The sequence below is a fragment of the Urocitellus parryii genome, chromosome 15, assembly GCF_045843805.1.
Source record: "Urocitellus parryii isolate mUroPar1 chromosome 15, mUroPar1.hap1, whole genome shotgun sequence".
In the NCBI taxonomy this organism is placed as follows: domain Eukaryota; kingdom Metazoa; phylum Chordata; class Mammalia; order Rodentia; family Sciuridae; genus Urocitellus; species Urocitellus parryii.
Window position 1 is genome coordinate 15,750,971 of NC_135545.1, and position 26,932 is coordinate 15,777,902.

General features: G+C 35.0%; 2 protein-coding genes across 5 annotated transcripts in view; both read left to right on the forward strand.

The window, feature by feature from the left end:
- Positions 1 to 26,932, forward strand: part of LOC113175101 (zinc finger protein 568) — a 73,393-nt gene that overhangs the window by 11,979 nt on the left and 34,482 nt on the right. For all 4 annotated transcript variants that reach the window (XM_026379262.2, XM_026379265.2, XM_026379264.2 and 1 more), the window contains exons 5-6: positions 11,638 to 11,764; positions 12,141 to 12,236. In XM_026379262.2, the coding sequence (XP_026235047.1) occupies positions 11,638 to 11,764; positions 12,141 to 12,236 (223 nt within the window). The remainder of the gene's footprint in view (positions 1 to 11,637; positions 11,765 to 12,140; positions 12,237 to 26,932) is intronic.
- Positions 22,106 to 26,848, forward strand: LOC144250431 (uncharacterized). The gene is made up of 2 exons (XM_077793258.1): positions 22,106 to 22,181; positions 24,010 to 26,848. Exons 1-2 carry the CDS (start codon positions 22,106 to 22,108, stop codon positions 25,590 to 25,592), a joined length of 1,659 nt encoding a protein of 552 aa, XP_077649384.1. The 3' UTR covers positions 25,593 to 26,848.

Genomic DNA, 26,932 nt, shown 5'->3' on the forward strand with positions numbered 1-26,932 from the left:
TATTTACTTAGATTTTTTTAAATTTCAGTAATAATTTTACTTATTTTGTTAAAAGTTTTTCCTAAGTATTCTTTTGATGCTATTGTAAATGGTATCACTTTCTTAATTTTCTTTTTGGATATTTTCTGCAAGTGTCTAGAAATGCAAAGTATCCAGACTTCTTTATATTTATCTTGCATTTTGCAACCTTGCTGAACTTGTATATTCTAATAGTTTTTTTTTAATACAAAATGATGCATCGTAATAAATGTAACAACAGATGCTTTCTCCTTAAGGTCAGGAACAAAATAGACATGTCCACTCTTCCACTTCTATTCAGCATTGTAGTGCAGGTTTTAGACAGCAACTATGCAAACAGATAAGATAAAAGGCATCCACATTAGAAGGGAGAAAATAAAATATTTTTATGTTGTCTTTGTTTTCATTTATCTCAAATATTTTGTAATTTCCGTGTGTGTGTGTGTTTTTGCTCATTGGTTATTGTTGAAACAATACTGAGCATGGTGGTGCATGCCTGTATTCCATTTACTCAGGAGCCTGAGGTGGGAAGATCACTTGAGCCCAGAAGTTCAAGACCAGCCTGGGAAACAATAAAAAACCACTGGGCAGTGGGGGAAGTATTGTTTAATCTCACGTATTTGTGAATTTCACAAATTTCTTTCTGTTACTCATTAATTTTTATCCTTTGTGACCAAAGAGAATACTTTGTACAGTTTCAGTCCTTTTTGATGTGTTGTGTCTTCATTTATAGCCCAAAGTATTGTCTGTCTTGGAGTTTTATATGCACTTGAGGAATTAATTGAAAATTTATCTCTAAGATAAATTCAAATGAGGAATTTGTTCCTGGATATTTGTACTAAAACATACCAAAACCAAAAGTCAAAATATTTTACTAGGTAATGTTCTGATACATACAGGAGAAGAGAATTAAAAGCTTTCCAGATTATTTGTGCCACATAAAGGAACCAAATTTGAGTCTAGCATGAATTTTTATCATGGACTTACACCTAGCTTTATGTTTGTTCCAGGTGGATTTGGTGTTGGTTTGTTGTACACCAAGAGGTGACAAGAAATAGAAGTTGGGATTATTATGGTTAACTTGAGCATGTTGGAAACCTAGGAAAGACTGAATATTGTTAAATGCAGCTCATAAGTTGGACAGAATGGCAAAACCAGAGTGAAATACACATTATTGCACCAGAGGCAGCAAAGTTTGGGCAAAGTGATCACCAGTGATTTCAAAATAAACAATAGCTTGTTAATGGGCTATCACTGTCTGCAATATCAAAACCCTGCACCTTTGGGGCTTGGATTGTGGCTCAGTGGTAGAGTGCTCGCCTAGCATGCTCGGGGCCCTAGGTTTGATCCTCAGCGCCGCATAAAAATAAATGAATGAAATAAAGGTATTGGGTCCAACTACAACTTAAAAAAAAAAAAAAAAAACAAAAACCCACACTTTTGTCTCCTGGAATTTGACCTTACAAGGTAGGGACAAATTACTCAACTTAACAATTAATTTAAGGGGTTGGTGTTGTGGCTCAGTGGTAGAGTGCTCGCCTTGCATGTGTGAAGCACTAGGTTCGATATACAGCATCACATAAAAATAAATTAATTAAATAAAGGTATTGTGTCCATCTACAACTAAAAAAAAATATTAAAAAAAGAATCAGTTGAGGAATTTCATCCACAGAGACAAATTTAGTTGATCCTACTTGAGAAGAATTTGTATTTCACTGTTATGGCTGATGTGTTCTTTAGATGTCTGTTGTGTCTACAGGGGTATAGTGTTATTCAAGTCTTCCATTTCCTTGCCAACAATCTGCTTGCAAGTTGTTCTATCTATTTTGGAAGATGATGTTTGAAATCTCTAACAACTATTGTTCAATTGATGGTTTCTCCAATGTGTCAGTTTGTGTTTTGAGACTGTTTTATATATATATATATATATATATATATATATATATATATATATATATATATATATATTTTTTTTTTTTTTTTTTTAAAGAGAGAGAGACAGAGAGAATTTTTTTTTAATATTTTTTTTTTAGGTATCGGCGGACACAACATCTTTGTTTGTATGTGGTGCTGAGGATCAAACCCAGGCCGCACGCATGCCAGGCAAGCGTGCTACCACTTGAGCCACAACCCAACCCAGATATATTTATTTATTCATTTATAGGTGCTAGAGATTGCACCCAGGAATCCTTAACCAAGGAGCCATATCCCAGCTCTTTTTATTTTTATTTTGAGACAGGGTCTTGCTAAGTTGCTCAGGGCCTCTCTAAAGCTAAGGCTGCCTTTGAACTTGTGATCCTCCTGCCTCAGCCTCCCGAGTTGCTGGAATTACAGGTGTGCACCACTGGCTATATTACCTTATAATTGTTACATTTTCTGCCAGACTGACCCTTTTGTCATTTTAAAGTACCTTCAATCTCTATAACAGTTTTTGTTATAAATTCTGTTACTTTCTAATGTAAGGATAGCCTGTCCAGCTTTCTTATTATTTTTCACATGATGTATCATTTTTTCAGTCTGTTGTTTAGCATTGTTTTTCTGTCCAGTCTGATAATCTCTGCTTTTTTTAATATTTATTTTTTTAATTGTAGTTGGACACAATACCTTTATTTATTTACTTTTATGTGGTGCTGAGGATCAAACCCAGGGCCTTGCACGTGCTAGGCGAGTGCTCTACCGCTAAGCCACAACCCCAGCCCTGCTTTTTTTTTTTTAAGCTTTAGTTAATCCATTCATAATCAATATTGACACTGAAATAAATCATTTGGTTTATGTCTACCATTTCTTTATTTCCTTTGTCTCATGTCTTTCCTGTTTCTCCTTAGTGCTTTTATTTTCATCAAGCAAACATTTACTAGTGTAAAATTTAATGATTTTTTTCACTGTATTTTCTTAGTGTTTGCTTGAGAGCTATATGATGCATTTTATTAGAATTCAGATTTACATTTAACTGATACTAAATACACAAATGTTACTCTCCTGCAGTTCTATTCTCTATTTCCTGTTCTCCCATTTTGTGCTATTATTGTGATATATAATAAACTTAGCCTATTATTAAAAATTGTTAGTGCCATAATATTACATCTGTTAATCTAACAAAAGAGAGGAGAGCAAGTATATATTTAGGTCATTTGTTATATTGACCTCATTTACCATGGATTTGGAATAAGCTTATTCCAGTATAACATTTAAAAAAATATTTTTTAGTTCTCAATGGACCTTTATATTATTTATTTATATGCAGTGCTGAGAATCGAACCCAGTGCCTTACACATGCTAGGCAAACACTCTTACCACTGAGCCACAACCCCAGTCCCTACGTTATACTTTTACTTTCAAGATTTTTCATTTTGTCTCTGGTGTTCAGCATTTTACTGCGATATATCTGAATTTATTTTATTTGAAGATCATTGCGCTCCTCAAATGTGTAGATTAATTTTTTTCATCAAATTTGGGAAATGTTTACCTACTAATTTTTTGAAATTTTTCTGGTACTTTCCTCATTTATATATTGGTGTACTTAATGATGTTTCACATTTTTCTGAAGCTTTACTTAAGGAATTCCTTATTATTTTTCTCTTTTTCTTTACATTATGGTACTTATCAATCATTCTTTAAGCTTGCAATGAACTAGGTAGATTATATTTTTAATTTTTATTTTGAGACACGGTTGCTTAGGTGTCAGTAAGTTGTTTAGGCCCTTGCTTAGTTGCTGAGTCTGTCCTTGAACTTGCAATCCTCCTGCTTATCCTCCTGAGCCACTGGTATTACAGGCATGTGCCACTAAGATTTCTTTGTCTGTAACAGAAGCTTTAAAATCTTTTTTTTTTTTAATATTTATTTTTTAGTATTCGGCGGACACAACATCTTCGTTTGTATGTGGTGCTGAGGATCGAACCCGGGCCGCACGCATGCCAGGCGAGCCCGCTACCGCTTGAGCCACATCCCCAGCCCCTGCTTTAAAATCTTAGTGGGTTAAATTATATGGGACCTCTCATAAAACTTGGGGTCTTGCTTGTGCTAGACACTTAAGTGCTCTGCCACTGAGATACATCACCAACCCTTGATTTTTTTTTTCTTTTGCTATTTTGTATTTCCTTTTTTTTTTTTTTTTTTTTTGGCAAAAGGGGATTTATTGGGGATCCATTCCAGCGCGCTGGGACTCTGTGCCCACTCAAGAAGGGAGCGCAGCTCAGAGCCCAGAGCAAAGGTCAAACAGAGCTTAAGTACACTTTTTGGAGAGGGCGGGAGTCTTTGCATACATCAGAACAAATCATCATGAGGCGCTGGGAAATTGAACAACAACTCTGAGACGTGATTGGCACATTCATTGGCGGGCGAGGGTGATTGGTCATTCGTAAGCGGGTTATAAATTCAAATTGATTGGTTTGGGCCCTGTGAGGAACTGCACAGGGCCCTAGGCTAAATGGCCAGTAGGGTGTTGTCTTAACTATCTCAGGAATCTGGGTGTAACAGAGGAACTTAATAATACCTAATCTTTTACATTCAAGCTTTCCAGTTTAGAAACTTTACCCTTTCATTCCCCACTCCTTTTTTCTGACTACTTTTAATCTTAAAAGTAATGAATCATAATTATTGGGGAGTCTCATTTTTCATCTCTGTCAGTGGAGCATACTGCCTTCCGATTACCACGAGTTGTCCTGTGTTTCCTGGAATCATTTTTAGCATGGCCTCCATTTTAGATTTCACTCGGTATTAGACTCCGATTTATCTAACTACACTGACTACCTAACTTTAAATCTGGCTTCATTCCCCCTCTAATTTGGGAACTCCTTACTGCTGTGAGGAAGGGGGACGAAGATGATCTTTCTGGCTTCTTCAGGCTGAAAAGGGACGGTGTGGGGCAAGCAGTTTGGAGTCCCCCTTAAAAATATCGGGTCTATCGAGTGGTCCATGCTAAAAGTCCAATTGAGAAGTAATAGGCTGGAGGGCCATTCGAGTGATAGGTGGTCTATAAGAGAAACAAGAATTCATTAGTACTGGAACCAGATTGATGCAGCAAGAAATGCCACAGCACAGAAATATGCCAATGAGTATAATGGCCAAGACAAAGATCAACAATGTTTCCTATCAGGCAATACCAGGAACTAGGAGTTAAGATACTGTTTCCACGACAATGTTGCTGAGGACTAGCCTATTCAGTGAATTACTTAATTTGGTTATTGTATTTCATAATTTCTTTCTGGCTCTTTATAATTTGTTTCTTCATTGCTAGTCTTAATTTGATGAGATATTGTCATCATACCTACATACCTTTTTTTCCCTCCTTCCTTTCTTTCTTTTTTACTTGTCCTACTGATTGAACCCCCAGGGGGTTCAATAGCACCACTGTGCTATATCCACAGCCCTTTTTATTTTTTATTTTGAGACAGGGTTGCTTAGGTATCAGTAATTTGCTTAGGCCCTTGCTTATTTGCTGAGTCTGGCCTTGAACTTGCAATCCTCCTCTTATTCTCCTGAGCCACTGGTATTACAGGCATGCACCACTAAGATTTCTGAGTCTGTAATGGAAGCTTTGAAATCTTAGTGGGTTAAATTATATGGGACCTCTCATAGGTAGTTTCTTTTTTCTGGTATTTGTTGTTTGTTTTCCTATGAATTTCTCTTTTTTGATTACTTGCCTATCAGTTTTTTGTTAAACTGAACTAGGTGGATTACATATTATAGCAACTTTGGCTACTGTTTTCCTCCCCCCTCTTTTTTTTTTTATTTAGTATTTGCCTTGATGGTTTTAGTAAAGTGTATTTTCCCTGTGGTATGAAGCCTTCTGTGTCAGTGTTCAGAGGGCATAAGCTTCAGACATAAAATCACTCTAGGATGACGGTTGTTTCAAGCATCTTTTGTCCTTTTCTTGATCTCTTTTGTGCTGCCTGCCTTGTTTGGTATCACATTAGATCTTAGGCTCCATTAATTGTTGAGCTCACTGGTCTATTGTTTTTGACAATGCCTTGAGCATGAATTGTTTCACAGTTTGATCCAATTAAATTCAGGCAGGAGTAGTTTTTGAGGCCAGTTTGTTTTGACCTCCAGAGGGCTGTTCAGTGTTTTTTCCCCCACTGGTTCTCTCTGGTAACTTGACCTGTGCTTTTTCTTATTGTTCTTAATTAAAAAGAACATCCTACCTCTCTTAATTGCCACAAAATTCTCCATTTTTCTCCCAGTTCATCCTCAAGTTAGAACTTCCTGGCATACTGTATTGCAAATAAATTAATTTCTTTTGAGGAGAGGTTTTTTTTTTTTTTTTTTCTTCTTGTGGATTGCGTCTCTTCCTGGACAAAATCTTTGAGCCACCACCTTGAATGCTGGGTGAGGGTAATAGTCTCTGACCTTTTTGGCTTGCCTATTTTGTATATCATCTCTGGCCTAAAATTAATCTGGGGTAAAGATTTCAGTCTTCTAATCCTGCCAGCCCTTATGTACAGCTTCCAGCCTGAGTGGTGACTTAGAGGAAAGGAGCCCTTGTCCTTTTGGCCATACTCACCAGAAATTTAGCTTCTTTAACTTAGAGTTGTGTCACAACCTGCACAACACATTTTTATTTTTATGCATTCATCTGTTGATGGGCATCTGGGTTGATTCCATATCTTGGCTATTGTGAACAGTGCTGCGATAAATGTAAGTAATCTTCAACATAGCGACTTCATTTCCTTTGGATTTATTACCAGTAGAAGGCTTATTGGGCTCATAGGGTAATTCTGTTTCTAGTTTTTTGAGGAACCTCCAAACTGTTTTCCATAATGGCTGTAGTAATTTACATTTCTACCAACAGCATGTGAGGGTGTGAGATTTCCCCTTTCTCTGGCCATATCTTTAGTGGCATTATTGTTTGTCTTTTTTAAAAATTTTAGCCATTCATACTAGGGTGAGATGATAACCTAATTGTGATCATGATTTGCATTTCCTGATAATTAGTGGTGTTGAACATTATTTTCATACACTTGTTGGCTATTTGTATGTCCTTGAGAAATGTCTTTTTAACGTCATTTTCCTGAAAAGGAAATTGAATTGTTAATTGGATTATTTGGTTTTTGCCATTGGGTTCGGTTCCTGTATATCCTGCGACTTAATCCATTGTCATATAGATAGTCTACAAATATTTTCTCTCATTCTGTAGTTTGTTTATGCACTTTGTTGATTGTTTCTTTTGCAGTACAGAAGTTTTTTAGTTTGAAGTAATCCTACTTGTTAATTTTTGCTTTTGTTGGTTGTGCTGTTAGGATCACATCCAAAAATCTTTATTGAGACCAATGTTTTGAAGTATTTCTATGTGCTTTCTTCTCATAGTTTCATAGTTTTGGACCTTATATTAAAGTCTTTCAACCATTTTGAGTTGATTTTTGTATATGGTGAGAGAGAAATGTTTCATTTCTTTCTTCTAAAGCATGTGGATGTCCATTTTTCCAGTATCATTTATTGAAGAGAGTCTTACCTTTCATGGGTAAGTTCTTTCTACCTTTGTTGAAAATTAATCGACTGTAAATATATGAATTTTTTCTGGATTCTCTGTTCTGTTCATTTTTCTGTTTGATTTTATGTCAGTACTATGCTATTTTGGTTACTGTTGTAAAGAAGTCACGTGTTAACAGTGCATCTAGCTTTGTTCTTTTTGTTTAGTATTGCTTTGGTTATTAGGGGTGTTTTGTATTAATATTTTGATTGTAATTCCATTGAATCTGTAGATTTCTTTAGGTAGTATGGATACTTTCACAATATTAATTCGGTCATAGCCCAGCAGTAGAGCAAATGCTTTGCACATATAAGGCCATGGGTTCAATCCCTAGCACTAGAACAGAACAAAACAGTATTAATTTCTTCAATCCATGAATGTAGCATGTCTTTCTACTTTTTTCTATTCCCTTCATTTTCTTTCATAAGTATTTTGTAATTTTTATTGTAGAGATTGTTCATTTCCTTGGTAAAATTGATTCATAGGGTGTGTGTGAGTGTGAGTTTTAATTTTAACTATTGTGAATAGGGTTGCTTTCCTGATTACTTTCTTGGTAGTTTCATCATTATTGAGTAAAAATAACTGATGTTGTGTTTATGTTATCTGTAAATAGATAATTTCACGTCCCCATTGTACTTAGATGCCCATTCATTTTTTTCTCTTATTGCTATGGCTGATATTTCTAATACTATGTTAAATAAGATTGGTGAAAGGTGATATCCTTTTCTTGTTCCTGATCTTAAGAGAAATAATTTGTTTTTTTCCATTCAGTATGATGCACTCTGTTTGTCATGTATAACCCTTATCTTTTTGAGGTACTGTCTTCAATACTTAATTTTTGAGGGGTTTTATCATGAAAGAATATCTAATTATACCATGCTTTTTTTTTGCATCTATTGAGGTCATTCATACAGTTTTTAATCCTTTATCTCTTTTTTGATTACTACAAATGTTTATTTTTTTATTTGTTCTAATTAGTTGTACATGATAGCAGAATGCATTTTGATTCATTGTACACAAATGGAGCTCCTTTATTCTCTTAAAGTGATATGTTAATTGCTTAACAGAATGTTGATCCATCTGCATCCCTGGGATAATTCTACTTCATCAGGGTGTATAATCCTTTTCATGTAATGTTAGACTTATTTTGCTAGTAAATACTAGCAAATTACAATTTTCAATAAAATTGTTGAAAATTTTTGCATTTGTTCTTATTAAGGATATTGGTCTCTTTACCAGTGGATTATCACAGTTGTTATCCAGTTTTAGTAGATTCTCTTCAACAAATATTTGCCTAAGGACAGATACAGAAATTTTAATTAAAAAAAAATTGTTTTCTTACCAGTTATGCTTGTTTCACTAGGGAACCAGTCCATGGATATTTCTCACTGCTATCTAGGAAATAGAACTCTTATCATAACTTAAAAACTTACCAGTCTGTCTTTTAGTGCATATTTTTTAAAAAATCTAAGTTTGAATGATTATATTATTTTTTTCATGATTAGGCTTGACAAATGTTTGTCTAAGTTTTAACTGGAAATGATTGCACACACCTGTCATCCTAACTACTTAGAGGCTGAAGCCAGGAGATTTATAAGTTCAAGGCCAGCCTCATCAACTTAGTGAGATCTTATCTCAAAATAAAATTTTAAAAGAGGCTAAACATGGGGCTGAGGCTGTAGCTCAGTGGTAGAGTGCTTGCCTCACACGTGTGAGGCACTGGGTTCAATCCTCAGGACCACATAAAAATAAATAAAGACATTGTGTCCATCTACAAGTAAAAAAAAAAAAAATTTTTTTTTAAAGAAAAAAGGGAACTAAGAATGGAACTCAGTGGTAGAGTGCTTTCCAGCATGTATAGGCCCTGAGTTTAAACCCAATACCACTGAAGAGAAAAACAAAGAGAAGTCAAGGTATCAGTTTTTGGAAATGGAGACACACACACACACACATACACACAATTTTTACTTTTTTAAATGGCTTTTTAAAGTGTAAAATTGCCAGATGCAGTGGTGCATGCCTATAACCCCAGCAACTTTGGAGGCTGAGGAAAGAGGATCACAAGTTCAAGGCTAGCCTCAGCAATTTACTGAGGTCCTAAGCACCTTCACGAGATCCTACCTCAAAAGATAAAAAGGGCTGGAGATGTGACTCAGTTGTAAAAGTGTCCCAGGGTTCAATCCCTGATACAAGAAAAATAAAAGATAATAAAAAGATTAAAATTAATTTGTTTTTACATTTATTACTTCTTATACACTAACAGTTATTTGCTCTATTTATTTTAATGATTCCCTTACTCTTTACCTAAAATCTTAATTTTTTTTTTCTTTTTGAGACTGGATTTCACTGTGTTAGCCAGTCTGGTCTCAAACTTGTGATTCTTCTGCCTTAGCCTCCCAAATTGCTGAGATTATAGGTGTGCACTCCTATACCAGGCTCTAACTAAAATCTTTAAAACTAGGTTTTATGAGTGGGTTTTTTGTTTGTTTGTTTTGCTTTTACTAGTTTGGTTAGTCCAGTATTGGGCAGTAACAGCAAAAGTATTCTTTGTTGTTGTTGTCTTTGTTTTTTGGTGCTAGAGATCGAATCTAGAGTACTCAGCCACTGAGCCACATCCCTAGCCCTTTTTTATGTGTTTTATTTGTTTTGAGACAGGGTCTGGATAAGTTTTTAGCGCCTCACTAAGTTACCGAGGCAGCTTTGAATTTGCAATCCTCCTACCTCAACCTCCTGAGCTGCTGGGATTACCTGGCCCATGTTTGCTTTTGTTCATAGAGTAATTAGTGAAACCTTTGTACCAAAGGCTATTTTTCTACATCTAGTTGATTTTGTCATTTTGTTGTTGTTGTTGTTTGTTTGTTTGCTTGTTTTTGCATTCTTCCTTCTTACTGCTTCATCTGACCCTAACCCTGTGAAATCAAGATTGTTAGCCACTGTTATTAGCTTTTGATCTTTTTGTGGTATATTTTTCCTCCTGTTATTGGTGATTCCTGTGCTTCAGTGAAACCTCAGCAGTAAAGGGGTCCTTCAGGTGTAGGAGTTCTTGTGTGTCCATTTGTCCATCTTGAATATTCATGGGGTTCTGCGACTCTTCCTATTGATTTGGAGAATTATAGTAAGATGGGTAAGAACCTATGGCTCTTGCAGCTACCTTGCTTGGACTAGAATCCCAACTCTTCCACAACATCATAGAGAGTTTCTCAGAAGCATTCATTGCAATTCAGCCTTTGATGATTTCAATTTATACTTCCTATTTTGTCTCATCCCATTTATACTATTTCTTGAATAAATTACTTTAAGTATGGAATATGTGGCTGTTTTTCTTTCTCAGAGCCTTTGCAGATAAAAGACTTTTCTTTTCTGGATATTAAATGGGAAGGAATGACTAGAGTTTTGTGATCAAATCACATATTTTTCCAGAAGTTTTTCATTTGTTTCTTGGCTTATGTTATACATTATCATAGTTTTAGTTCTGTACTTTAATTGTAAATAAAATAAAAACCTGAGTCAGTCTGTTTGCTATTAGCTGTTGGGTCTGTTCTTGGCCCTATTGCTCACAGTACTTGTTCTTTATTACCACTCACATCTGTCAGCCATGGATTTGGCTCCCAGTTTTGAGTTGGTGGCTAATATACTCTTACCTCTTTCTTCGTATGTCTCACTGCATAGGACTTCTCCAACTGGAAGTTTGATAGGTATTTCAAACTGCATATTCAAATTTTTATGCCTCTCGTCCTCCATCCTGCCTGTTTCTCTTATTTTTCCTCTGCTACTAGATCACACAACTATCTGGGCAGATTCTGAGACAGATACCTGTGAGTTAGGTCCAACATTTTTATCTCTGTCACAGCCCAATAAAAGTCATCGTCTTTCTGACTCCATAGTTTCATCATCTGGCTTGTGATGAATTAATGTTTGCTGATTCAGTAATTGACATACTACTACAGGATATTTCTAATGTAGTGCAGTCTCCTCATCATATAATACAGGTCCTAATATATAAAGTCCTAATTAACAGGTCCTAATATATAAAGTCCTAATTAACAGGTTTTAATGATCTCTGACCCCAGGATACTAAATGATTTCTACTTATCTTGACAACATCCCTTAGTTTCTGTTGCTTCTAATTAATTAGGATTGTATTTTTATAGGAACCAGTGACATTTAAAGATGTGGCTGTGGACCTCACCCAGGAGGAATGGCAGCAAATGAAACCTGCTGAGAGGAACTTGTACCGGGATGTGATGCTGGAGAACTATAGCAACCTTGTCATAGTGGGTAAGGGTAGTTTTATAGTTAACACAGAATTCCTTTCCCTTTCTAAAACTTGTGGAGACATGAGTTTGCCAGGTGAGCCTAGCCCTCCCTTTCTTTACATGATATTTTTGTGCCAAGATGGTCAGGGTAAAGACTGATTTACAAATACTTTGTTGGGGCTGGGGTTGTGGCTCAGTTGTAGAGCGCTCACCTAGCACGTGTGAAGCCTTGGGTTCGATCCTCAGCACCATGTAAAAATAAATAAAGATATTTTTAAAAAATACTTTATGTCATTCTGAAAGCTCTCATCCTTTTTAAGCCCTCAAGACTCAGCCCAAGACATTATATGGTTGTCTCCAGCAGTAACATCCACTCTCTTTGCTGTTTCACATGATAGGTTTTCAAGTCACCAAACCAGATGTGATTTTCAAGTTGGAACAAGAAGAGGAGCCATGGGTGATAGAAGAAGAAATGTTTTGGAGGCATTCTCCAGGTGAATAAGTTAAAAGTAGACCTAAGTGAGAAAGCCACATGACATTTGTTCATCGAATGGTTGCTACTGTTATACATTTTCCAAGATTTTTCTAAAGGTCCCTGTTGTCTAGAGTGACAAATAGTATGAGCGCCTTGCATTGTTGTGACACTTCTGGGTATTATTTTTCCCATATTGGGCACTGTCTTCCCTTTTTCAAATTTCAGAGGACCAGGGTTAGTAGTCCCGTCTGATTTCAGGATACCAAACTTCCCTAATTCATTTTCAACTTCCTTTCAGGATTGTTGTCGTCTGTGGTCCTTGGACTCTCTCTCCTTTATGTTCGTCATTTTGTTTTCTTATGCATTCAGTATTTTGTGGATGTATAGTATTTTTAAAACATGTTTATCCCACAATTAGATTTCTTTAGTTTCTTCTTTCCATTTTGAAGAGCTTAAAAGTTGTGTTTTGTAACAGTTGTTATATTTCCCACTAAAATTCATAATCCTTATAATCCCATGGTTTAGAAATATATTTGTAGTTTAGAAATCCCACAGGATTAACTTTCAGCACATTAACTTTTTACCATCTTTAAAATGAAGTTTTCTATTCCTGCTTTACAGGAATAGAAATTTAATTTAATTTTTGATAGTATAGTATATGCTTGGTTAAAAAATAAAAATAATCCAAAAGATATATTGAAAAGTAAATTTCCTTATCCTTAGCACTTAGTCCCTTCCTTTCATCAGTTGTATACAGTTCATTTTTGAGTGTTGTCCTGGCTAGTCTGTTTTTTGTTTTTGTTTTTGGTATGAGGGATTAAACCCAGGGGCACTGAACCACTGAGCCACATCCCCAGCTGTTTTTTGTTTTTTATTTTGAGACAGGGTCTCACTAAGTTGCTCAGAGCCTTGCTGAGTTGCTGAGGTTGGCTTTGAACATGGAATCCTCCTGCTTCACCCTCCCCAGCCACTAGGATTATAGGCATATGCCACTGTTCCCAGCTCTCCAGGCTATTCTTGATGGATTATTGTACCATATGAGTAGTTTTAGACTTAACTTGTGTTTCCTGATATAAACCTGTAGAATTTTAATGAGCTTATGCTAGATATATGAATTAACTTTCAGCACGTTGACTTTTTGCCATCTTTATAATGAAGTTTTCTCTACAAAACTGTTGTGTGTTTGTATATATCTACTTTTGTGTCATTCAGAAGGGGAGCTTTGAAAGTTTTTGCTTTTATAGCGTGGTACATTTCTCTTTAAGCTTACCTATGTGTTAGACAAGAGAACAAGAAGCTCTATTTAAGAATTGAAAAGAAAGTTATAAAACCATCTTTATTTACAGATGATAGGATTGTATTTATTAGGAAAAAGAGAAACAACTGAGAAAGTGCAACAAATAGAGAATCCAGTTATGTGGTAAGATATCAAATTAACAAAAATTGGTAGCTTTTATATATGCTTTAGCCAAGAAGATACAAAAGAAAGGAAACCATATTTATAGTAGTGACATTAAGGATGAAATAACTATTCTGGGCATGGACAAGAAACAGTATATAAAACAAAGTCCTTCCCTCATGGACCTGGAGTTTCTGAGGGCCAGGTATGCGACTTAGTGGTAGAGTGCTTGCCTGGCATGCATAAGGTCTTAGGTTCAATTCCCAGCGCTGCAAAAACAAATAAAGAAATAGAGTTCCTGAGATTTTTAACATAAGAAAATACCTTTTTAATTTTTGATTGATAATTGGAAATTTCTATTTATTTATTTATTTTTTGTGGTATTAGAGATTGAATCCAGGGGTGTTTTGCCATCGACTTACGTCCCTAGCCTTTCCTCTTTATTTTTATTTTGAGAAGTGGTGTGGCTAAGTTACTTAGGGCTTCACTAAGTTGTTGAGGTTGGCCTAGATCTTGCAGTCCTGCCTCAGTCTCTGGAGTTGCTGGGATTACAAGTATGCGTCTCCATGCCCTATGGTATATCTTGTACCATGCTTTTTTCTCCAATACGTGGTTCCCTGACAATGTTAGAGAATTTTCTTGCTCCCCACATTTTAATGTTGCTTGGAGAAGCAGTGTGATAATTTCCTGTAAAATACCACTTTTTTCCCCCCTTGCATATTCATAGGTTTGTTTTGTTTTTCTTGAAATTTTAGAATTTTATGAGTCTGTGTCTTCGTATTGATCAGTCAGGATTAATTTTTCCTTTCAACTTATGGATTATGTTTTTTGTTTCTTACAGCATCATTGTTTAGACTTGATGCTGAGTCCTTTTGTTCATCATTAAATGAGGGTACTTTCTCCTGCATCTACTATTTATAGAAGGATAATATGGAAAATTATTGGAGAAATTGCTCTGAGCTAGTAGCAAGCCACTTTATCTCACACTGCCGTCCTTATCATACAATGTTTTGTGATGAGTGTTGGTTTACCCTTTCCCACAGATCAAAGAGAGATTATTGTTTCATGCTTCCTTTAGAACTCGGTGTCTCTTCTATCCTCCTATGCAGGTATAAAGTTTACTTGCATCTCCTTATTCAAATTCTGCCTTCCCTAACATTTGTCAGGGCCAGTTGGATTCATTGTGTTGCAGTCAGTATAACTGGATCTCATTGTTACAAAGGCTGTACCTCTGTTTTTTGAGAACTCTGTCTCCTGCACTTACCGTCCTAAGATAAGAAACAACAGCCACTATCTCTGGGTTTCTTCTCTACCTCAACTAGTCTATTCTCTGTTCCTGTATTCTGGAACTGGAATTTATCTGCCCCTTTTTGGGGAGAAGGGAGTGCTGGAAATGGAACCTAGTGGCACTCTACCATTAGCTACACCCCCAGTTCTATTTATTTATTTATTTATTTACTTGCTTGCTTGCTTGTTTTTGGTATCAGGGATTGAACTCAGTGACACCCAACCACTGAGTGATATCCTCAGCCCTATTTTTGTTTTTTATTTAGAGACAGGATCTCACTCTGTTGCCTGGCACCTCACCATTGCTGAGGCCGGCTTTGAACTTGTGATCCTCCTATCTCAGCTTCCTGAGTTGCTGGGATTATAGGTGTGTGTACCATGTCCAACTTTAGCTGCCTTTTAGTTTTATTGAAAATACATTTTCTGGGGCTGGGGATGTGGCTCAAGCTGTAGCGCGCTCGCCTGGCATGCGTGCGGCCTGGGTTCGATCCTCAGCACCACATACAAACAAAGATGTTGTGTTTGCCGAAAACTGAAAAATAAATATTAAAATTCTTTCTTTCTCTCTCTCTCTCTCTCTCAAAAAAAAAGAAAAAGAAAATATATTTTCTGCTTCTTAATGTCTGCAGAGTAGAGAGGAGATGGAGATGTTTAATTACACCATATTGAAATAAAACATCCTCCATGCTATATTTGATTCTGTGGCTCACCCTTTTTGGAATTATCTTTCTTCTTTAATCCTCTCTAAAGGATTAATATTTTTTTTCTTGGTTTCTGTTCATTGTTTATTTCTGTCTTTTTTTTTTTTTATGAAGAGTCCATAACTCCTTTTTGAGTCACATCACGTCTCCCAAAACAGTTCAAATTGGCCTTTTTTCCTCTCTGTACCTTCATGATGCATCTGTATTCTTCTCATTAACTCATTTTTTAACTCCAATAATGACAGTATTAGAATATGTATCTTTTATATTTCCAAAATTGTGGACCTCTTCACATCTTTGCTTTTAATTATGAGTGCTCTTACCTTTCCAGGTTCTAGCAGTTATTAAATGTTGAACTTAGTTTCCAATAAATGGTCTTCTATCTTGCCTAACTCTAAACTAACATTCTATTTCCTCTCTACCAGGATATTTGATTCTGAAAACATGTACTCTCTCTTATATGTTTCCCCATTTTGATGTCCAATAATACTTAAATTACCAAGAGAAAAGCCTGTGCTTTATTCCTGAAAATGATTCATGAGTTGATTGTGATAGAACTGTATTTGGATAGATTTTTATTATTATATTTAAAGATTTACCTACATTAATTTACTGTGGTATGCAGAATGAAAAAAAGACTTGTGAGGATAATGTGATAGGTGACCTAATCAAAAGTAATAAGATAATGCCAAACTTGTTTCATCTATAACCTCTGTCCCCCAACCCTCTGTTTTGTTTTTGAGTTGGGGGTTTTACTATGTTCTCAAGCTGATCTCTAACTTGTGTGCTGAAGGAATCTTTTTGCCTCAGCCCCGCTAAGTAGCTGGAACAACTGGTGTGCACGCCATTGCATCCAGCTTTGTTTCATTGCCAAAGTGTTTCACATTTCTCCCTTAAGTGGGATTCCATGCCAGTAGATAAGATTTTTAAAAGTATTACCATCACACCTAACAATGTTAATATTGTTAATAATAATTTCTGAGGCCTAATCTCTGTTCATGTTTTCTTGATCATCACAAGAATATCTTTTTATGATTGGTTTATTAGAATCAAGATTTAAAAAGGTTCATACATTGCATTTGGGGGATTATTGCTCACTTTTGTTTTAGTCCACACTTCCCCTAAACCTGTTTTCCCCCACTCTCTTATTTGGGTAGAAACCAATTTATTGCTATTCTAAATGTCAGCAGCTTTTCTCATTAAAGGGCCAGAAAATATACAGCAATCACTCCCTTCCACAGTTTCACTTTTTGCTATTTCAATTACCTACGGACAAAAATATTCAGTGGGATAAGTCCAGAAATAAACAATGCCTAAGTTTTAAATTGTACACCATTCTGAATAGAGTTCAAAGCTGTGCCATCCCCACATTGGAAGTGAATTATTACTTTGTTCAGTGTAACCAGGCTATGTACACTATCTGCCTGTTAGTCACTTAGTAGCCTTCTTAGTCATCAGATGGATGATCACAATATCATAGTGCTTGTCTTCAAATAACCTTTTTTTTTTTTAAAGAGAGAGAGAGAGAGAGAGAGAATTTTTTAATATTTATTTTTTAGTTTTCGGCAGACACAACATCTTTGTATGTGGTGCTGAGGCTCGAACCTGGGCCGCAGGCATGCCTGGCGAGCGCACTATCACTTAAGCCATATCCCCAGCCCCCATCAAATAACCTTTCTTTTACTTAGTTATGGTACCAAGGCACCAGAGTAATGATGCTGGCAATTTGGATATTCCAAAGAGAATTTTTAAATTGCTTTTGTAAGTGAAAAGATCTAGTACATAAGGTATTTTAACAGTATATTATTAAAATTATTTCATTTTTATTATTGTTTATCTCCTGTCCCTCATTTATAAAAATTTATTATAGGCATGTATAGGAGAAACATAGTACACATAAGGTTCAGTGCTATCTGCAGTCTCAGGCATCTAGTGGAGGTCTTAGAACATATCCCTGCCAAGAAGAATATATTACTATATAGACTTTTTGGGCCACATAAGGTCTATATTGCATATTCTTTCTCATTCTCTCCCAATGCCCGCCTTTCTTTTAACAACACTTTAAAAATGCAAAAAACAATTTTATTTCATGGGTTATACAAAAGCAAGATACTAATAATTTGCTAACCTCTGCGTCTTACTCTGGATTTGGCAGTTTACCTCCTCATGCTGTTTGACACATTCTTTCATTCTATTTTTCCTATAATTTGGCTCTATTAGATCAGTTCTTGGGCAGCAATACTTCATATGTGGTCCTGTGTGTATTTTATTTTGTTATTCATTTGTCCCATTTTAGAAATATTGAGATTGACCAGTGGATTCGTGTGCTGTCATTCAGAATTGGTCTCTTTTAATGATAGCCATCAACTTTTTACTTAAAAATTTTAGCAGCAATAATGGATCACCATTGCTCAGATCATTATTTTATTAGAGATTCCTTCTGGTTTATTAGCTAAAATTCCCCCCTAAAGGAAGATGCTCTCATCATCTGTTTACCTGAATTAATGTTTTTACAGGACAGGAAAGAGAAATGATACTCTTTCCCTTTAAAATCTTTTAGAATAGTGATTGGCACACTAGAATTTGCTGAAGTTTGTCAAGTTAAACCATTATAAATTCATATTTAGAAATTTAAAAAACTTTTAATTTGAACACTTTAATAAACATATATAAATAAAATTTTAATATTTTATTTTAGTACACAGGTTAGCTTACCTTTAGCCATAGGATTCTTTGACCAGTGTTATAAATGTCCTGGTCCAGGCAGGACAGTACTATTTCTCTCAGAACTCCTGCTTCTGTCATGGGAAATCACATATAATCTTGAGCATTATACTTGCTCATTAGTACTGAATTATCATATAAAATAGAACAATATACTGTAATAAAATTGCCAACTTCTGTGCTTTGAGGCCATTATTAAATAAATAAAGGATATATTTGAACACAAACACTGTGGTACCACTATAGTTGGTCTCATAATTGAGAGGCTACTTAGTGACCGACAGGCAGGTCACAAATGCAACATGAGTATTCTGGGAAAATATTACATCCAGAGCAGGATGGAGTTAGGTGGTGTATCTCAGAATTTTGTCATGCTACTCAAAATGGCACACAATTTAAAATGTATGAATTATTTTTTTCTGGAATTTTCCATTTAACATTTTTTGATTGTGGTTGACCAAAAGTGAAGTCTGTGAAAAGTGAAACTGAGCGCAAAAAGGGACTACTGTATGTATGTGGAAAAAAGCAATGTGCAATACAATGACATGACAAAAGGTACATTATCTTTTATGTTAAAAATGGATGGAAATATATATATTTATGTGTGTGTATACATACATATATGTGCATATATGTAAACATGATATTTGTGTGTGTGTGTTTAAAGAATGAAGGAATAATTCCAAAACCAATGAAAATAAGGCAAAGGAGAAATCAGTATTTTAGGGGTAACTGTAAACCAGACTTCTTTGAATATGTTTCTGATTGGTAATTTTCCAATTTTTATCAATTAATATAAATGGAAGGTGAGTTTTTATACTCTTAACAATGCTGTCACTACTTCTTTTTCTTTTTCTCTGAACATAGGTATATTATAGTTTTGGGTTGATTTGATTTTCACTGCTTACATTGTTGTGACTGTTGACATGTCATTTCTGAGCTAAATATATTTTTATTTTTTCAAAAAGTTTTAGTTGTAGATGGACACAGTACATCTTTATTTTATTTATTTGTTTTTATGTGATGCTGAGGATCGAACTCAGCCTAACGTATGCTAGGCAAGTGCTCTACCACTGAGCCACAACATCAGCCCCTAAATATATATTTATTATGTGTCCTTACATAACTTAGTCATTCCTAGAGTTATCATTTTCTTTATTTTCAGTTTGCTTGGTTTTCTATGTATTTTTAATTTGAACAATGCTCTTGAAACCTTATTTAAATATGAAATCTATTAGTATTGTTAGTTTACCTTACTTTGATGCGTGAAGGGATAAAGGGAAATTTAAAGAACTATTAATTAACAAAGGTACTTTTTTGTATTTGAATGATAGATTGTTCTGCAGCATGCTTGAATCAGACAGTTAAAATCTTGTATGAAGTCCTAAATGCTGATGTCTACAATTCTTTTATTTTTTAAATATTCCCATGTTACATGCCAACTTGTAAGCAACAAAAAGGGATTGGAGAGTTACTATTCAGCATATAAACATTCATGTAATTCATACTTTTAAAAAATATATTTTTAATTTGTTCTAATTAGTTACACATGACAGTAGAATGCATTTTGACACATACACAAATGGAGTGTAATTTCATTTGTCTGGTTGTACATAATGTTACACAAGTCATATAATCATACATATCATACTTTTTTGCTAACATGAGATATCTGCTTTAGTTGTTTCTAAGTCTAGAACCTATTTGGTTCATTTTCTCTAGAAAATTCTTTTCCTGCTTGGGTTTTAGAGAAATGGCAACTTCCTGTGTAAATTGGGAGGTGATGTATTGATCAAGATCCAATTACAGAGAAAAGAATATCCTAGCCACTTGGAAGGCCAAGACAGGGATAACAGGTTTGAGGCCAATGTAAGCAAGTTAGGCTTTATCTAAAAAATAAAAAGGACTGGGCATATAGCTCAGTGGTAAATTACCCCTTGGTTAATTATCCCTGGTAAACCTCCCTCAAAGAAAAAAAAAAAAGTGTACAGCTGCTAATTTTAGAAGGAAGGAATTTAACTTGGTGTGGTAGTATATGTCTATAATCCTAGCTCCTCAGGAGACTGGGGCAGGAAGAAAGTTCAAGGCCAGCCTCAGAACTTAGGAGACGCTGCCTTAAAATTAAAAATAAAGATCTGGGATGTGATTGCTCAGTGGTAGAGTACCCCAGAGTTCAGCTTTAATGCCACACACACACACACACGGAAGGAACTTATATGAAAATACTAAAATGGCTTACACAATCTGTAGGAGGAATGAAGACACAGGCTACAAGTTTCTAGGAATGAGTCTCAAAGGTGTACAGAAGTGAGATGCTGAGAGAATTCCTTCTCCCACTCTAATCAAGACAGTGCTTGTAGTTGAACTAGGAAAGACCTTCTATACTGTTGGAACCTTGCCACTTGGCATAAGCAAAATGCCCATTCTCTTTCGTAAATTAGTTTTGAATTAAGATGTTATATGGATATGTGGCAAGTCTCGATCATATGAGTACCCTACATCTTTATTTGAACTTTCTTAGCCTTTGCAAAATGGAAAGACAATAGGAGGTTGGGATATATATTACCTAAGTGGATTCATAATCCATTTCTTTTCAGTTCTGCTTTTATCCTACCTGTGATTGGTTGGTTGATTGATACCAGGGATTGAACCCAGAGGTGCTTAATCACTGAACCACATCCCCAGCCTTTTTTAATTTTTATTTTGAGACAAGGTCTCTCTAAGTTGCCTAGGGCTTCCTAAGTTGCTGTGGCTGGCCTCAAACTATGCAGTCCTCCTTCCTCAGCCTGCTGAGTGGTGGGGATTTCACATATGTGCCACCAAGCCCAGCTCTTTAAGGTTATCATCACCATAACCTTAGATCACCCTGTTTTTAAAAATTAATAAACTTTATTTTTTAGATCAGTTTTAGATTCACAAAATACAGAAAATAGTTTCCATAAACCACCTGTTCTCCTAACACCTCCTCTACTGTCATCATCATTCACCAAAGTGGTATATTTATTACAACCATTGACAGTGATTTTGATTTTGGCCATTGTATTAGGTGTGTTGTAGTGTCTCGTTGTTTTAATTTGCAGCTAATTTCCTAAGACAAGTGTTGAGCATGTTTTCATGTGCTTATTTACCATTTTTATATATTCTTTGGTAAAGAAGATCTGTTCAGGTCTTTCACCAATGATTTTGCATTGACAGTCATTACCACCAAATCTCCATAGTTTATGTTTACTTTTGGTATTTTATATTCTGTGGATTTTGATGAATATGTAATGACATACCTATTATAGCATCATAGAGAATGGTTTTACTGCACTAAAAATTCTGTGTGTTCCTCTAATTCATTCTTCCCTCTCCTGTAATCCCTGGCAGTCACTGATATTCTTCCATCTCTGTGATTTTACCAGTATGTTTGGAATCATTTGATAGATGGTCTTTTCAGATTGGATTCTTTGATTTAGGAAAATGCATGGAATCTTCCATGTCTTTTTGTGACTTGATAGCTTATCTCTTTTTAGCATTGACAAATATTCCATTGTGTAGATTTATCAGTTTATCCATTCACCTACTAAAGAACAGCTTCAAATTTTGGCAGTTACGAATAAAGCTACTTAAAAATCCTTATATAGGTTTTTGTATGGACATAAGTTTTCAACTCACTGGAGTAGATACCAAGGAATGTGGTTGCTGAATCATGGTAAGAATATGTTTCATTTTGTAAGAAACTACCAAACTGCCCTGAAAAGTAGCCACATCATCTTGCATTCCCACCAACAGTGAATGAGAGTACCTGTTGATCCACATCCTTGTCAGCCTTTGGTGTTGCCAGTGTTTTGGATTTTGGCCATTCTAATAGGTATGTAATGCTGTCTTATTGTTCTTTTAATTTGAAATTAATTTCCTATTGATATGATTTTGAGTGTTTTCTTGTGCCTTTTTGCCATCTTCACTGTTAAGATGTCTGTTCAGGTCTTTTGCCTATTTTTTAATCAGATTGTTTGCTTTCTGAATGTTGAGTTTTAAGAAATCTTGGTTATTATGTTGGCTAACAGTCCTTTCTCACATGTGTGTTATGCATACATTTTTTCCCAGTCTGTGACTTATTTTTTAGTTTTCTTGATAATGTCTTTTGCAAAGCAGAAGTTAAATTTTAGTGAAGTCCACATTATTAGTTTTTTCTTTCATTGGGTCTTGCCTTTGGGGTTTATCATCACCATAATAACCTTAGATCACCCAGATTTTTTTCCTGTATTATCTTCTCAAAGTTTTATACTTTGGTATTTTACTCTTAGATCTATGATCCATTTTGAGTTGATTTTTGTGAAGGGTGTAAGATCTATGTCTAGATTGATTTGTATGCAGATGTCCATTTGGTCCAGTCCCATTTGTTATAAGGACTGTCTTTGCTCCATTGTATTGCCTTTGCTTCTTTGTCAGTCCTCCACTCTTCTTCAGTATTGTATTGTCTATTCTGGGTCTTTTTCCTTCACATAAACTTCATAATTAATTTGTCTGTATACACAAAATAGTTTGCAGAATGGGATCATATTGAACCTATAGATCAAGTTGGGAAGAAATAACATCTTGAAATATCTGGTCTTCTATCTATGAGCATGAAATATCCATTTATTCATTTCTTCTTTGAATTTATTCATCAGAGTTTTGTAGTTTTCTTCATATTTTATACATTTTGTTGTTAGATATATGCCTATTTTGTAATGTAAATGGTAATAGATTTTTAATTTCAGATTCCATTTGTTTGTTGCTCGTATAGGCAATTCATTTTTGTATGTTGACCTTATATTTTGCAATCTTCCTGTAATTATTAATTCCAGCAAATGTTTTGTTGATGGTTTCAGATTTTCTACATAGATGATCACACATCTGTGAACAAAGACTGTTAATATTGTTTCTTCCTTCTCAGTCTACACACCTTTTATTTCCTGTCTTTGTCTTAATTCTTAGCTAGAACTTCCCATGTGATGTTGAAAAGTGATGGTGAGAAAAAACATGTTCTTGCCTTGTTCCTGTTTATCCCTATATTTTGAGTACTTGAATCCTCTAATTCTTAAACTTCTCCAATGTTTTGTTGCCAAATCATTTTAGGCCTTTAACATTTACATCTTCATAATACTTTAGCTAATCTTTAGATGTGATGTCCAGTTAATAGTACCATGTATGCCTTTCATCTTACACTGTTTTGTTGAAATCTCTTTTTTACCTATGTCAGCACTCCTATTTCCTTTGTCTTATAAGTTTGGCCCTTTATTCTTTTTGGAAAGAATCTTAGAAAGGAGAAGAAATAAGGATGTATTCAGTCTACTGTGTTTAACCGAAATGTTCATTTTATCCTTTAGTTGACTCCCTGTTGAGTCACCTATGTGTTATACTTTTCATTTTAATTCAGCTTATTTTGCTGATTACTTCATTGTACAAGGACATTCTTAAAAATCAGTCAATGCTACTTGGGTCTGTATATGTCAGTTTTTGCTCCAAAATGTTGTCTATAGTAGTTTACTTGTCAAATCTCAGAACTAGGGACATTACACTTTAAATTTATTTCATATTGATTGACTAAGGCCAACAACAAAAATTAAACCCCACATTAACAAATTTATAAAATGTTATTAATAGTATAGTGGTAGAAAAATTCACAAGTAATAATTTTTGGTCCTCCATTTTAGAAGTTTGGGAAGTTGATGAACAGATCAAGAAGCAGCAGGAAACACTTGTGAGGAAAGTCACATCCATCTCCAAGAAAACTGTGATTAAGGAAAAAGTCATTGAATGTAAAAAAGTTGCAAAAATATTTCCTCTGAGTTCAGATATTGTTACTTCAAGACAAAGCTTCTATGAATGTGACTCACTTGTTAAGGGTTTGGAACAAAATTTAGATTTACTTAGTTATGAGAAAGGCTGTGTAAGAGAGAAAAATTATGAATGTAATGAGTATGACAAACCTTTTTATCATTGCTCATCCTATGTTGTAACCCCCTTTAAGTGTAATCAGTGTGGACAAGACTTCAGTCAGAAATTTGACCTCATCAGACATGAGAGAATTCATGCTGGAGAAAAACCTTATGAATGTAAGGAATGTGGAAAAGCCTTCAGCAGGAAGGAAAATCTTATCACACATCAGAAAATTCATACTGGAGAAAAACCATATAAGTGTAATGAATGTGGAAAAGCTTTCATTCAAATGTCAAACCTCATTAGACACCAAAGAATTCATACTGGAGAGAAACCTTATGCATGTAAGGATTGTTGGAAAGCCTTCAGTCAGAAATCAAATCTCATTGAACATGAGAGAATTCACACTGGAGAAAAACCCTATGAATGTAAGGAATGTGGGAAATCCTTCAGCCAGAAGCAGAATCTTATTGAGCATGAAAAAATTCATACTGGGGAGAAACCTTATGCATGTAATGAATGTGGTAGAGCTTTTTCTCGAATGTCATCTGTTACTCTACATATGAGAAGTCACACAGGGGAGAAGCCCTATAAATGTAATAAATGTGGAAAAGCTTTCTCTCAGTGCTCAGTATTTATTATACATATGAGGAGTCATACAGGTGAGAAACCCTATGTATGTAGTGAATGTGGGAAAGCCTTCTCTCAGAGTTCTTCTCTTACTGTACATATGAGAAATCATACAGCTGAGAAACCCTATGAATGTAATGAATGTGGAAAAGCCTTCAGCCGGAAAGAAAATCTTATTACACACCAGAAAATTCATACTGGAGAGAAGCCTTATGAATGCAATGAATGCGGGAAAGCTTTTATTCAGATGTCAAACCTCATTAGACACCAGCGAATTCATACTGGTGAAAAACCCTATGCTTGTACAGTGTGTGGAAAAGCCTTTAGTCAGAAATCAAATCTCACTGAACATGAGAAAATTCATACTGGAGAGAAACCTTATCATTGTAACCAGTGTGGAAAAGCCTTCAGTCAGAGACAAAATCTCCTTGAACATGAAAAAATCCATACTGGAGAGAAACCATTTAAATGTAATGAATGTGGTAAAGCCTTCTCTCGGATATCCTCCCTTACCCTTCATGTGAGAAGTCATACAGGGGAGAAACCCTATGAATGTAGTAAATGTGGAAAAGCCTTCTCCCAATGTTCATTACTTATCATACATATGAGAAGTCATACTGGGGAGAAACCATTTGAATGTAATGAATGTGGGAAAGCATTTTCTCAAAGAGCATCACTTTCTATACATAAGAGGGGTCATACAGGTGAGAAACGCCCCCAATACTAAATGAAGAAAGGCTTCACATATTAAAATCTCTTGATCTAAGCTCAGAAAAATGAAAATGAACAGTACCTTTTTGAAAAAAGTAAAACTTTGTTGGAGAGCCTAAGACTTGAGTAAAATGGGGAGAAATACCAGTATATAGATGGATAAATCCAGTATCATAAAATTCTCAATTCTCCTAAAAATCTAGACTGAATGCAGTTCTAAACAACCTAACAATAATTTTCTGGAATCTTTACCAAATGATTTCAAAATTCATGTGAGATAAAGTCTATGAGACAGTTTTGAGAAAGAACAGAGGAAACCAGCCTCACCATATACTAAATATATAAAATTAAAGTGTGTTGTATTAGTGCATTAGTAGGTTCATAAACAAGTTTTAAAGAATAGAGTATCTAAAAACACATCCGTGAATGCATATATGACTCCGTGTGTATTAGACATGAGATCATGAATTAGTAGGGAAGTAATGGCTTGGTCAGTAACAATTTGTGGAATATTTTGCTCTCCATATGGAGGGAAATAAAATTATACACAATCTTATAAAGAAACAGTATTCCAAAGGATTTGAACACTGAAATGAAAAAAGTCAAATACAAGATTTCTATAACTCTGAGGCAAGCAAGCTCTTTTTTTGGACAGATTCTTGCATTTGCACTTCTTGAATACAGCCTATAGAAACAAATGATACATAAGAAATATACACACATTAATTTTAAACAATCTAAATGTGCATCAGTGAGTGGGTTAATGGATGAATAAATGTGATATATATTCAACTGATAGAATAGTGTATAGAAGTTAAAATCAATTAGATCTATTATGTGTAACACGGATAGTTATTTGGAACAATGTTGAGTGGAAAAGTGAAGATAGAGATCAAACATATTGTATAGTATTCATGTACACTGCAATGAAATCATTTACAGAGAACAGAACTGTTTTATTATTGAAATACGTATGTATGTAAACTATTTACAATGAATTAGAAAAATACATGCCAAATTATTGATAGTGTTCTCTCTGGAGGAGATTGGGATTGGGATTGGGTGTTAATTGAAAGGGGCCTTTAGCTTTACATGTAATTTTTATGCTTTACAAAAGACAGTAGCATATAAAATAAATCTTAAATTTTGGTGATACATAATGTTAATATGAATGACTTGTTTTACTAGTGTTTTCTAGTTATTTCTCAAGCATTAAGAGGCCATGGGAAACCTTTGCCCATAAGAAGAAATGTATTCATGTGTCCTATCAGATGATGAACTATTTTATCAAAAATATCTTCAGAAAGGGGCCTGGGGTTGTGGCTTAGTTGTAGAGTGTTCACCTAGCATGCACGA

Coding starts and splice junctions, on each gene's coding strand:
- LOC144250431 (XM_077793258.1), top strand. CDS start 22,106: ATGAGAGTACCTGTTGATCCACATCCTTGTCAGCCTTTGGTGTTGCCA. Junction 22,182..24,009: donor GATTTTGGCCATTCTAATAG/GTATGTAATGCT, acceptor CCTCCATTTTAG/AAGTTTGGGAAGTTGATGAA.